General features: G+C 44.1%; 1 protein-coding gene across 8 annotated transcripts in view; it reads right to left on the bottom strand.

Annotated features, from left to right (window-relative positions):
* PKP4 (plakophilin 4) overlaps positions 1-13,522 on the bottom strand; it is a 272,376-nt gene that overhangs the window by 67,445 nt on the left and 191,409 nt on the right. For 6 of the 8 annotated variants that reach the window (XM_075529701.1, XM_075529700.1, XM_075529704.1 and 3 more), the window contains 3 exons: positions 3,974-4,105; positions 3,674-3,864; positions 823-1,375 (listed from right to left, as the gene is read on the bottom strand). In XM_075529701.1, coding sequence (XP_075385816.1) covers positions 823-1,375; positions 3,674-3,864; positions 3,974-4,105 — 876 coding nt within the window. The remainder of the gene's footprint in view (positions 1-822; positions 1,376-3,673; positions 3,865-3,973; positions 4,106-13,522) is intronic. The other 2 variants (XM_075529706.1, XM_075529705.1) reach the window with 1 other exon arrangement.

A 13,522-nucleotide genomic window follows, 5' to 3' on the forward strand; every position in this document is an offset into this window, starting at 1 on the left:
TAACCGCTCTCTTGAAGCACTGTTATGTCTGCTTGCTCACGGTGGGGTACGTAGCAGCTGCTCAGGAGCAGCAGCTCCAGCGAGAAAGACGAGGCTGCCTGCTCCCACAAAGAGCTATAGCTTCAGAAATCCTCTATGGGGTCACTAGGAATCAGAAACCTACCAATGGCGGTGCGTTTCAGGTTACGTGCTACTTTTAAAATACGATGTAGAAAACGAGGTAAAGATAAATTTCATTTGAATAAAATGAACAAAAGTTTTGTATTAGATGGGAAACCCTCCATAAGAAAGTCCAGAGGAAGTACTGCACACTATCAGGAACCTGTATCTTTCTTAGTTAATCCGAGAGGCCTTTGGTGAGAATTCATGACGTCTGTCCCTTTCTCATGAGGATAGAAAAATCTTGGCGCAAAGGGAGAAGTTATTTCTATAACATGAATGCATGTGTACATCAGATAGACTTAAATGTTTACGCAGATCATCAAACAGCATCTCTTAGAATAACTTCATGCTTGAGTAGGCCTGTTTGCTTAAAAAGTCTATCACTTAAAACCAAAAAACAACAAGACAGTTTAGAATTCCAGCCAATTCTTCTAGCATGCAAAATAACATATTTTAAACTTTAACCATGTGAGAAGCAAAGATGTATTCACGACAAACAGTACCCTGATATAGATACACTTTTACGCATAAAGGATTATCAGCCTGAAAGACAAGCCAGGCTGGTGTCCACAGTAGAAATTTTACGAACGAGGCAGGGACCGCTACCCCACTTTCAATGCCCTGCTTTCAATGCCCGCAGGGCCTCCACTCTGCACTCACCCGTCAGGCTGTCCGGCCGAGGGGGCACCATCCTCTCATAAATGTCGTACTGCTGCTGTCCGAATTGGTCCATGTCGTGAGCAGTCCTTTGCAGTGAAGGCCCCAGGTGCTGTGGCATGGCGGTCATCCCGGAGCGTTTGGGGGATGATGACCCCAGCTGGCTTTGGGCCGGGGCAGTTACTCGCGTCTGTGCATCCGTCAGGGTTAGAGGGGACCCCACTCTGGTGGTGGTTTGGTACTGAGGGGTTGGTCCGTTGGGATTGGAGGTCTGCCTGGCGGTGACAGACCCAATTCGTCGTACAGCGGTTGGGGAGCTAGGTCTCTGTGCGGAGAATGGAGAGGCTGCCCGCTGGGCGGGTAATGTCGTGGAGGAATATGCAGTAGGGTTCAGCGGTCGAGAGTCGCTCACTGATGGAGAGCCAAATCCACTACCCAGAGAAGTTCTCAGTGACCCCCTTGAAGGAGACACGCCTGTGCTGACCACGTAAGAAGGAGACTGTGCTCTAGATGGAACGGAACTCACTCTTCTCGTGGCCCGACTGGCTACTGACGGCTGAGGCAAGGGGGAAAAGGAGAACAGGGTTACACAGGGTTTTGCGTCCACTGTCATTGCAGACCAAGAAACAAAACAACAACAAAACCACACATGGCTCCCCACAGAACCTGAGTGTACTCTATTTATTGTAGGCGCTTACATTTCTTTTCGTCTCTATGCATGCGAGCTGGGTCTTCCGTTTTCCTCGTGGAGTTTGTCTTGTTCTATTTTGTGTCTACGTGTAGGTGTGTGGTTCGATCTCCACCTTTTCCAATTCAGAATTTTAAAATCAATGAGCCAAAGAGATCTGAAGACATTTACCATTTTTCTTTATATGTTTACCCTCTGGCCTATGCGTTTTTCATAACGCACCAAGTATTTTATTCCACGCACTACAAGCAACTCACACGTGTGAAGGGCCGCTGAGAAAAGTACTTACTCGGTTCTCCAGGGTTCAGAGTCCGGCCAAGGCAATGAACTTACGCAAAACCCAAAAGAGTCTTTGTTTAAAGACATCAACCTCAATGTAGCTAGCGGCGTATTTCTGATTGTCTGGTGTTTACGGGTTGGCCTCACGAACAAACAGAACGTGATCCCTCAGTGTGGGCTAAAGGAAAGCTTGGATCGCACCCGGGACCAACGCTGCCTCTGTAAACTCTCTCCAGGTAAAGTGGGGCCAACGCATGCTCCACCCAAATCTGCTTGCTCCTTTAGATAAAGTGGTACTTCTGGTCATGAGAGCCATTTTTACCCACATCCTTTTATTGAGGAGCTTGGCAACTAGCACCCCCGAATTTGTGGCAGCAAGAGCAATATTCGGGCTTATGCTAGGCTCTTTTTCTAGTCAGCTGACAGCAGTTGGAATCGACTCGATGGCAGAGAGACAAAGACTGGGAGGGGAAAGAGACAGGCCTGCCACGGGTGGATCCTACCAAGAATCCACAGAGCCCTGTTCATAGTGAGTCTCAGGCCCCTTTCTTCATGTTGTATGACAATGAAGGAGCACGGGGCTGAGAGAAAGAGGCACAGCCCAAAGAAGGCAGGCTCAGAATGGACTACAGACACTGAGGCTCTTCTGTTCACTGAGTTAGTGACTGCCGAAGTGTAGGTGCCATTAATCCCCATTCGCTTTTACTTGGGATGGTAAGAGAAGAAGTGAAGGCAAGATCAGGGCTTTGTTTTCCCTGGGCTGTCACAGGAGGATGTGTGCTTTGCCTGCCGGTGACACGGGTAGCAGGGCTTGCGCAGACACCTCTTATGAGACCTCAAAACAACAACAGGCCACAAAAGAAGATGCTGGACAGTGCTAGGCGTTTGGAAAGTGAATATCTGTTTGAGGGCTTTTCGAATGGGACTACCAACTACTAAGTAACGAAAGGTCCACAGGTGAGTGGCTGGCAGCCAATCGGATGACACTTGTTCCACTGTCCAGAGTACTTGCAAATCTAGCTTTAGAAACGCCCTGGCAACATATTCTTTTTGCTGTAAACACAAAATAAACATGCCATATATTTGTTGTTGCTTTTTGAAATAAATAGGAGAGAAATAACTCCTAGAGTTAAGGTGATTGCTATTCCAAGTACGACTTGCGATACATGACACTGAGATTCCCCGAGGAGAGTGCTTGGTGTACACATTTAGTCTCAAGCGCCTCCCTGTTTCCGAGCCAGCAGCACACACAGCAGAGGGGCGAAAACAGGATCCAAGTGGAGAGTGCAGCTTGCAAGCCAGTCACTGGTCATGAGCCCAAGAGTTCCACTTCCGAGGTTTTTCCTTCTCAGTCGCCGAGGGGAAGAAAGCGCCAAGGGCGCCCGGCGTTGGCCGTCCCGCAGACTGCCCCTGGAAGGCTTGCTGGAGTGTCTGGGGAAGCCCAGCATGAGCGCAACCGCTTGGACCCTCTTGTGGCTAGCATGAGCTCGTCCGTCCCACTCTAGGGAAGCGTCGACTAGGGTGCTGTGCTCTAACAGCTTTAATACTGTTAGACACTCCGAACTCTGCAGGGGCTGAAACATTCCACCCACTTCTGTCCTACTCCCCATGCCGACTGGTTACTTCCAGAAGAATTATTCTGGAACTGTATGGGAATTTAACAGAATTCAGTACTAGGAACTCATTAGTAATTTAATTTATTTTGAAGTTTCATGCCTAAAAACTCCTTAACATCACAGACTCGAATAGGGTAAAGTTATTTTGTTACTGAATCCATTCTGTAAATTCAAAACTATTATTTGTTTTATTAAGAATACCTAATCCTATAACAGAAGTTCAATTAACAGAGCATGTTTTGAAAAGGATATCTTGATGTGCCTGGCTTACCTGAACCAGAGTTTGTCCTTCGGCTCTTGAATTCCTCACCAAATGGTTATTAGTTGATGCTAGGAATGAATGCTGCTGCCTATTATCTGCCTTGCTCACATTATGGCTGTTGTGGAAACTCCCTGCTTCCTGGTATCCACTATCGGAATAAGAATTCATTTGTGTTGAGCTTCTTGAGTTTCCCAATGACCCTGCAGAAAGGAGAGCAGCATAAAATGGCTTTACTACACAGTTCTAATGGTCACTGTTAAAAAGCAAATATTCAAAGAAAATGTAATACAAAAAGATAACCCAACAGACCCTCACTTTCATGGAGAGATGTCTGCTCCGGTGAGTAGAGGGGCCCCTGTTCTGGCTCTGCCCGGATGAGATAGGTGTTGGGATGAGCTGGGTCAGAACCTCTAGGCTTGCTTACACCAGTATTTGGCACATCTGAATAAAGAGAAGTTTAACCAGTTAGATACAATAATAGCACTCACATAAATTTGCTTAGGGGCAGTCGCTTCTGAGGACCCTGGCTCCCCGCCCAGGTATTTCTTACCAGATGGGGAAACGGAGTGCCAGAGGAGGAAGGTGGTGATCCCAGGGTCCCGCAGTTAGCCAGAGCTTTTAACATTTTATAAGCCAAATTAGAGGAAGACTCATTAACAACCCACGATATGCAGATACACAGCCTTCCTTGCTGAATGTGAGGAGGGCTTGTAGCACTTGCTGATAAAGATCAAGGATTGCAGCCTTCAGTATGGTTTACAGCTCAATGTCAAGACCACTAAATCCTCACACCTGGACCAAGAGGTAACATGATCAACAGAGGAAAGGTTGAAGTTGTCAAGGATTTAGTCTTGCTTGGTTCCACATTCAAGGCTCATGGAAGCAGCAGTCAAGAGATCAGATGACTCACTGCATGGTGTAAATCTGCACAAGATCCCTTTCACGTGTTACAAAGCAAGGGTGTTACTCTGCGGACTAAGGACCCAAGCCATGATATTCTCAATACCCTCATGTGCATGTGAAAGATGGACACTGAACAGGAAAGACCGAAGGATAATCAATGCGGTGCCGGTGAAGAATCCTGAAAGCACCAGGGACTGCCAAAAGAACAAACAGATCTGTCTTGGAAGAAGTGTAACCAGACGTTCCTTAAAAGCAAGGAGGGCAGGATTTTGTCTTACGTACTTTGGTCATATTATCAGGAAAAAACAGTCCCTGGACGTGTTAGACTGGGTAGACTAGATAAACAAATCCACAGAAACTCGTATGTGTATAAGGGAGAATTTTATAACAAGGGTGAGTGTACATTAAGAAAGCATCCCAACCCAGTCCAGTCCAAGCCCATATGTCCTGCATTAGCCCATATGCCCGACACCAATCTGTAAAGTCCTCAAACTCGCAAAACCCACGCAATGACACCAAATGCCAGAGAAAAGGCAAATCAGCGAGCACTTAAGCATCTCAGTGCTGGCAGAGGTCTTTACATGGGTTCTCCCGCACCCAGGGCTGCACCAGGGTAGGTTCGTGTGGCTTCTCAGGGAAGTCTCGCAGGAAGTGGGCCATGCCAGCTGAGGCAGAGAACTAGCTAAGGCAGCTGCAGACGGGTTTGACCATCAGAGAGCAAGAGACAGAAGAGGTGAGGCTCACCGAAACACTTATCTCTCTGCCCTTCAGTCAATCCCACATGTGTTCAGTGGCCAGGTTGGCACAATAAACCCCCCTAGCACACTGGAGAAGGGCATCGTGCTTGGTCTAGGGGGGCAGCACAAAAGAGGAAGAGCTTGACTATGGGAACAACTGTGAGGTCAGCCAGCCACGCTTCATCCTCCTGTGCACAGGCAGGGTCGCCGTAAGTACCTACCAGCCACGCTTCATCCTCCTGTGCACAGGCAGGGTCGCTGTAAGTACCTACCAGCCACCAGGACGCCGGATTCTTCCCTGTTCTTCAAACAAATTTTGGGAACAGTTGTCTGAATTTAAAGAGTATTTTGGAATGAAGAGCTTTTTTCCTTCTCATCTAGGACTATGAGATATTTTCCCTTTAAAAAAAATTTGCTTAAAAAGATTCTAGTGCTTTTTTTAACCGTAAACTCCACAAGCATTTTGATTGATTCTTATATATGCATTTATGAACATAGCCCCCAATTAATCCATTTATTAGTATGTTTTGCTGAATTTCATGAATGTTGTTATATTAAATATAAGTACCACATTAACTTATACATGATGGTATATCAAATTCTAAAAACTAGCCTTACTCCCCTCGGAAAACTCCCCTCTCAGGCAATTTCCGCCGAGAGGATTAACATACCGTGAGGGAGAAGGGCAGCCCAAATATCTAAAAGATCTTCCATATCCCAGGTTTTAAGAAACAAACTTACACCACACCCACATTATTGAGATGGGTGATGAAATCTCTGAAAGTCAGGTCAGGTTGTAATCTTATAATTCACATTGGCTACAACCAAAGAAAGTCTACGCAGCGTTTTCAGTGGTACGATCAACGTTAATTTCTAACCCAACTGCTTCTTTTACTCGTTCTCAAATGAATACAAGCAAATCTAGTCTGACCCATCGTTTTTCTTGTGAAAGCTACCTTTCCCATTATCTTGTTTTATTCTGAACGAGACCATTTAGCCATCTTGAACAAATAAAAAACTCCAGCTCAGTCACTCCAATTTACTTTGTATACTTTAGACCTTCCTAATGGTTCTCAACCTTCCTAATGAGTGACCCGTTGTGAATACAGCTCCTCATGTTGTGGTGACCCCCAACCATAGGATTATTTCTGTTGCTACTTCATGACTGTAATTTTGCAACTGTTATGAATCATCACGTAAACATCTGATAGGATATATTTTCATTGTTACAAATTTAACATCATTAAAGCATAGTGATTCTTCACAAAAACAATATGATTATATTGTGAAATATTTACTTCTAATGACAACTAAATGAGATTTTATGTAGAAGCATGGTGGAGCATGGGTAACAGTCTTCATGCTGGGTACTTGCATGTGGACGGATCTGCAGGTGGGCGGACCCGCCTGGAGATGGAGAGAGAGAGCGGTGAGCGACCCCCAGGTTGAGAACCGCCGCTTTAAGGTTAGGTCTTCTTGAACGTGCTACCTTTTCTCAATTCCGTTCAAAATGTTTGCCCAAGGTCTCATGATCTTCATCACAAGTCTTTCTTTCCTCAAGGTCAGCCCTTAGGTCACTAATCCCCTGTCTTGGGGAACGCTGCTCCCGCTCACAGTCTGAGTTCCACCCCCAACTCTGGGAGGTCAGTTGCTGCGTCCAGACTGAAGGACAGACCTAGGGTGTGTATAGGTGTGCATCTGTAGAGAATGCGCTAAGGGAAGTAACGTTTAAGCAGCATCCTCTTAAAACAGGAGGTTTTCCCCCCTCTTTTTTTCTTTATGTCACTCACCCAGAGAGTCCTGGGCAGTACAGTGGATGACATGTCGGGTGGCTAATCTCAAGGTCAGCAGTTTGAAACTAGAGCTATAGTCTCAAAACCCACAGGAAGAGGTCTACTGTGTCTTACAGCGCCACTGTGAGTTGGAGTCAACTGATGGCAGTTAAGTTGGCATTGTCCCCCTTTCCATCGATCATAATGTACGATCATTGGGGGCAGGGACTTTTGACTGATTTATTATTGTAGCTTCAGGAACGTGCATCGCGCACAGAAGGTGCTCAGTAAGTGTGTGCGGGGCCAGTACATTTCCATAACAACAGCAGCCTCCTTAATGTGAGCTGTTGGTTCTTGCAGGGCATGGCACTAATGACTTTGGCTTATTGTGCTTAATGAAGTTTGGCTAAATGAAACCAAGCAAAATTTCTAGGAATTGTCCATTGAGCTCACTTAAAAGGTGAAGACAAGGTTCTAAATTTTTACCTTGAAGTGGAATTCAAAGCAAGATTTTGCTTCCTAGCCTGCAGGAAGCCTCACTGACATTCTTAATACAGGTTCTTAACAGCCTGTCTCCTGATAAATCATTTGACAGTGTACTTCTATGCTGTACAGTTCTGTGACAGTTCTGAATTCTTAAGCTTGGAATGTGAATAAAGATTGCAGATTGTATGTGGCAGCTCTAGTACATGCTGAAACACGGCCAACTCTGATAGCTGCTAACGCGGGACCTGCTTCATGTGTACTTGTTCTCCTAGGGGTGTTGAGACTACGAGCCAGTCTTATGGGGCAATGCTGGAAGGCGTTTCAAGGACACAGTACACTATGTAAGAATCTGCTGGGCTAGGAGGCTTTTCCAGGGGACTGGCGTGGCTGTGATTAACCAGAGTCGATGGCTACAACCAGTGCTAAGCCGGTCCCCTTTGTTCCACCCAGGAAGGGAACACAGCAAAAAACAAACAGGAAACGCCAACAAAGGGCTGCTGACTAAAGATCATGGTGGCGCTGGCAAATCCTCCTGGACACGGAAAAGCGCACTGGCGTCAACAGAGGAAGGGACGGATGATGCTATGTTCAGTTTTAGCACAAGAATAAACCTGAGGCTCTGAAAGGTAAGTCTCACGGAAACCCCAAACTTTAAGAGTTTAGGTATTCTATCATCCTTTTTATTCATTATAAAAACAAAACAACACAACCACCAAAAATCCAAACCCAATGCCACTGAGTTAATTCCACCTGACAGCTACCTTACAATACAGTCAAACTGCCCAAGAAGGTTTTCAGGGCTGTAACCAATTATGAAAGCAAACTGCCACATATTTTCCCTGAAGAGTGCTGGTAGATTTGAACCATGGACCTTTCAGTTGGCAGCCAAATGTTTTAATCACGTTGAGATTGGTAATGAAATCTCTGAGGGTCAATCAAGGAATCTACCCTGACGGATAGCTCCTACAGGTCAGAGCAGAGTTGCTCCACAGGGTTTTGAGTCTAGACATCGCTATGGGAGCAGACAGTTTCACTTTCTGCAGTGGTGGCAGGTGGGTTTGCAGAGGATCTGGTAGGAAGTCAGATGCATGGCCCATTCTGCACCAGGGTTCCTAGGAGGGCTATTAGAAATCACCATTCCATAGAAAAGGAGGAAGGAAGATATACTCTAGACATCTCTTTGAGCAATGTCACCTTTTCTTACAAACGGTGTGACAAACAATTGTACTCCTTTAAACCCTTCTTTGAGAAAGTTATTTATATAAATATATAACCTAAACACCATATGCACAAATTCTGAAATACAGGGAAGTTTCAAAAAGTTCAAAGAAAACCCCCCAGTACACTTTAATTCATTTCCCTAAGGATTTTTGAGGTCCCCTTCATACAGGATTCCCTACAACTCAATAGGCTCAGTACTAAAACAACAGCAACAACAGAACCCAGGAAACCAAACGCGGTTAGACAAAACTGCCCAAAATGTACTATAAATGTGTCCTCTCAAAGGTTACGATTTTATCTTTAAAAAAATTCATATTTTAGATGTGGCATCCCAGAAAACAGAATAGTAAAATTGACACTGAGATGACACCATCAAGTTAATTTAGTCAAGTCAGAGTGAACTACAAGGGCTTTTGAGACTAGGAGTCTTTCTAGATTGTCTCCCATTTCCCCAGAGCGGCTACTGGGCGTGAGCATCTGCCCTTGCCGTCAGCAAACAGCACTTACACCATAGCATCACAAGAACACAAGAATACTAAATTCCCATGTTCCAAGATGAATGGTTAAGTAAGTAATATGCTCTGAAAGCAGGGTATAAACTTTGTGCCCGATTTTTTAAGTAGCATATAAAAATTAAAGCTTTAGAAAGTTGATTTTGGAGGTGTGTGATAAAATAGATTTATTTAATAAAAGCTATAAAGCACCCTATTTCTGTACTATAGAGAAAGCATTTAATCACTTCCCCCATTTCTACGGCAGACCCCAAGGATCGCTGCTTGGATGACCAGGAGGAACCTGGTGGAGCAGTGGCTGCAAGGCCAGCAAGTGGAAGCGCCAGCCGTGCCGAGGTTGCTATGAGCGGGCATCAGCTCGGACGACGGCAGTGAGAAGACAACCACATCCTAAGATCTCTTTGGAACATCAACAAAAAGCTAAGTCATATTCAAAATATTTTCCATGACTTTTTTGGGAGACAGGTAACTTTCAAGTTATAGAGTGACCTCAGATAAAAAGAGCCCACTTCCCAATTGCTGGATAAAGTATTCCTTAGAGCAGTTTGTTAAGGTTCACGTTTCTATTTTGTGCATTATTTACGGAATCTTGCTTCCAAACGAATGTCTTAAAAAAATATCTGTTGTGGGAAATGGATGAAGATACTGAATTCACTAGAAAAAGTGGAGACCACCAGAGGGGGTTAATCATTTCCTGACCAATGCTATACACCATAATTAAATGTTGCATATAAATAGCAATGCTGTGATTCTGCAGGATCAGAATATGAATTGAGGCATTTTTATAAGTGGAAGTGACAAACAGAATGTTAATGTACCTTTTATATAATCTATTTTTTAAAGAACATTTGTCACTTAAAAGGGTGGGGGGGAGAGCAGCAGCTCACAAATATGTTTTCCTGGATTCCAGAAATATATTACGGGGCATTTTCAAACATCAAATTAAGAAAATGTGCGCCTAAAAATGCAGACATCGCATAAGCATCAAGGTAGGCTAAAAAGTTCGATCTGTACCTGAGCCTGGAAGATTACTGGAAGCACAGCCTTGCCTGTTACAGCCTTTCAGTTAAGCACTTGCAAGCTTTCCTTACAGGCAGCTCATTAGGCAAGGAACCCATCGACGGAGAACACCAGTGAGTAAAGGGTAATACAGCGGGAGGCCTTGACAAATAATAAATATATTATTTATCTCGTGAAGCTCCCGATGGAAGACTAAAGACAAAATGAACTCTTTTTTCTTATTTGTGACGGATGTCCCCAAGTATCCAGGAAGGGCACATAAAACTAGTTTCAGTAAAAAGTCTAGGCTTCCCTCAAGAACGTGAAATGATGAACATGCCTCTGCTGTTAATCTGTGGGTCTTGCGGTTGATCATGGATGAAAGGATGGACAGCTGTGCTGGGTGCAAAGTCACCATGGCAACAGGACTCTCAGGATCAGCACAGGGCAGGGAACAGGGCAAGCCATTAGGGGGTTCAATTAGTCGCTCAGTTATTGAATGTAAAATGATAATCTGATATGTAAATCCCCACCGAATCCACAATAAAAAGTTTAAAAAAAAGCCCAGGAGAAGCTCTCAATATATCCTGTAAATGAGAAAACGATGATGTCAAAATAAGTATTTTGAGTTAGAAACCTCAGAAAACAGTTTTCTCGTTTTCAAGTACATATGGTAAATAAATTTAACATGTTACCCAAAACTGAAAACGCTATGGGGTGATTCTACTGTCACATGGGGCCACCATGAGTTAAAAAAAAAATCAGTACAGATGTTAGCACCAACTTCAATGCTTATTGTACAGCGCCACCAAGGACACACACACACACACACACACACACACACACACACACACACACACACACTTGGAAGACAGCTACCTGGCCAACCAACTGGAAATTATCCTTATTTGCATCCATTCCAAAGATAAATGTGCCAACTTAATAAGTAAATTATTAAACAATATTATTAATATCACATGCAAGAAAAATTTTGCTGAAGGAAATTCCAACAGCTGCAGCAGTAAATTGACAGGGAGCTGTCAAAATTCAAGCCTAATTCAGAAAGCAGAGAATACCAGGACGATGTTTACTTCTGTTTCACTGACGATGCAAAAATAATTGACTATTTGGATCATAACAACTATGGATACCACTGAGACGATTGGGAATTCCAGAACACTTAATTGTTCTCATGGAAAAATTATACATGGACCAAGAAGTAGTTGTTGGAGCAAAATAAGGGAATACTGAGTGCTTTAACATCAGGAAAGGTGGGTATTCGGGTTACACCCTTTTACTCATTCAACTGGTATGCTGAACAAGTAGTCATAGAAGCTGTACTATATATAAAGATCAAAGCATCAGGATTGGAAAAAAGCTTCTTAACAGATAATAAGCTAATGACAACCTTGCTTTCGTATGCCAACAAGGAGCCCTTGAAGCCCTTGCTGACAATAACCAGACTGTGGTCTTCAGTATGGATTGTAACTCAATGCAAAGACACAAAAATCCTGACAACTGCACCAATAGACTAAAGGCTAATGGCAAGGATTTCATTTTGCTTGGCTCCACAATGAAAGGTTATGGGAATAGCACTCAGCAAGTAAAACAACATTGCCTTGGGCAAAACTGCTACACAAGACCTCTTCAAAGCGATGAAGGGCACACTTGACACCAGCCATGGTATTTTCAACGGACACATATGCGTGTGAAAGTTGGACAAAGTTCAAGTACAACTGCCAAAGAATCAACGCAGAAGAACAATGGTGATGGTGAAAAAATAAATTTTGACATCTTAGCAGGAGGGATCAATCCCTGAAGAGGGCAGCAAAAATGAGAAGGCTTTCAAGGAGCATGAGCTCCAGTATCTGTCAGGCTGGCACAGGGCTGGCCGTGCAGTGTTGCTTCCATTGGGTGTAAGAGCACTAGGAGTTGGACCTGACTTGGTGACACTTCACAAAAACATCACCATCCAGTAATGGGTTTATCATGATAATTTCGTCATGGTTTGAGAAATGGCTTTGTTCAGTTAGCTTTAAGAGCTTGTTTGGAGGTTCTAGCAGAGGAGCTCAGCTTTTCTTATACCTTGACCAGAGAAAGTCGTGCTCTTCAACCAAGCATGCAGGCTACCCAGCGAGATCAGCCAAATCAACCCTGGAGATGAATGGTGTGACATGTCGCAGCTAGATCACCCTCACAAACAGTCGCTTAGCTTGTACACATCCCAACGCCTCTGCCATTGGGTTCTCTGACTAAGATTTTACATCTTTATGGGAGCAGACAAGCTGACTGTTCTCCCACATACTGGCTGGAGAGTCCACTGGCCAGCCTTGTAGTTAGCAGCACAATGCCCGTGCCTGGCGCCACCGCAGCTTCTCTGACTTGTGCTAGACAGACCTGAATATGTCACCAATGGCAACTGAATGCTATCGTGCCACGGCTTTTCATCTAGAAAGGGGTTCCCGCCCAGCCACTGAAGAGATAACAATAAAATTGCAAGATGAATCAAATTCTGAACTTGTCTGATATTTTCCTATGGTGTCATTTACATAGTCCTCTATTGGAAGTATTTTCTTAGAAGCAGAAAAGGCTGAACGTTTGCAGTCTAAATGGTCATGGTTAAATTACACTCTGTTCTTACCATGACTTTTAGTGTTTCTAGGATCAGTGAGCCATTTCTGTCAGTCAATAGTGATTGTTAAGTTTAACATCAACCTTTTTCTCAATGCAATAGTTCTCAACCTTAAGTGTACCTTGCAATCCCAGGGCAGGGGTTTGAGAAAGAGAGTTAGCAACTACTACTGCCTGAATCACACCCAGTGATTTCAATTGATTTAGTCTGGGTCATGGCCTATTCATTTGATTCTAATGTGCAACTATAGTAGACAACATAGAGACTGTGATAGATTCATTGAAAATCTTTGGTTAAATCAATTCTTCCATTGTTTTTGTTAAGTGTGGATGACTAGTTGGTATTCACAGCAACTTATTCCTCCATTAAGAACAAAAATCCTTCACAAACACTCTGCCCTCAAGTTGATTCTGACTCATGGTCGCCCTACATGAGCGGTAGGACTGCCCTGGTAGAAACCCCCTGTAGGGCTGGGTGTTAAGGGTCCACGGCAGTAACTGCTGGAGAGTGGAACGCCATGTCTTTCTCCTGAGGAGTGGCTGGTGGTTTCAAACAGCTGACCTTGCGAGTAACTACAACAAAACGAAGGGTTCCCA

The sequence above is a fragment of the Tenrec ecaudatus genome, chromosome 13 (assembly GCF_050624435.1).
Source record: "Tenrec ecaudatus isolate mTenEca1 chromosome 13, mTenEca1.hap1, whole genome shotgun sequence".
Classification (NCBI taxonomy): Eukaryota; Metazoa; Chordata; class Mammalia; order Afrosoricida; family Tenrecidae; genus Tenrec; species Tenrec ecaudatus.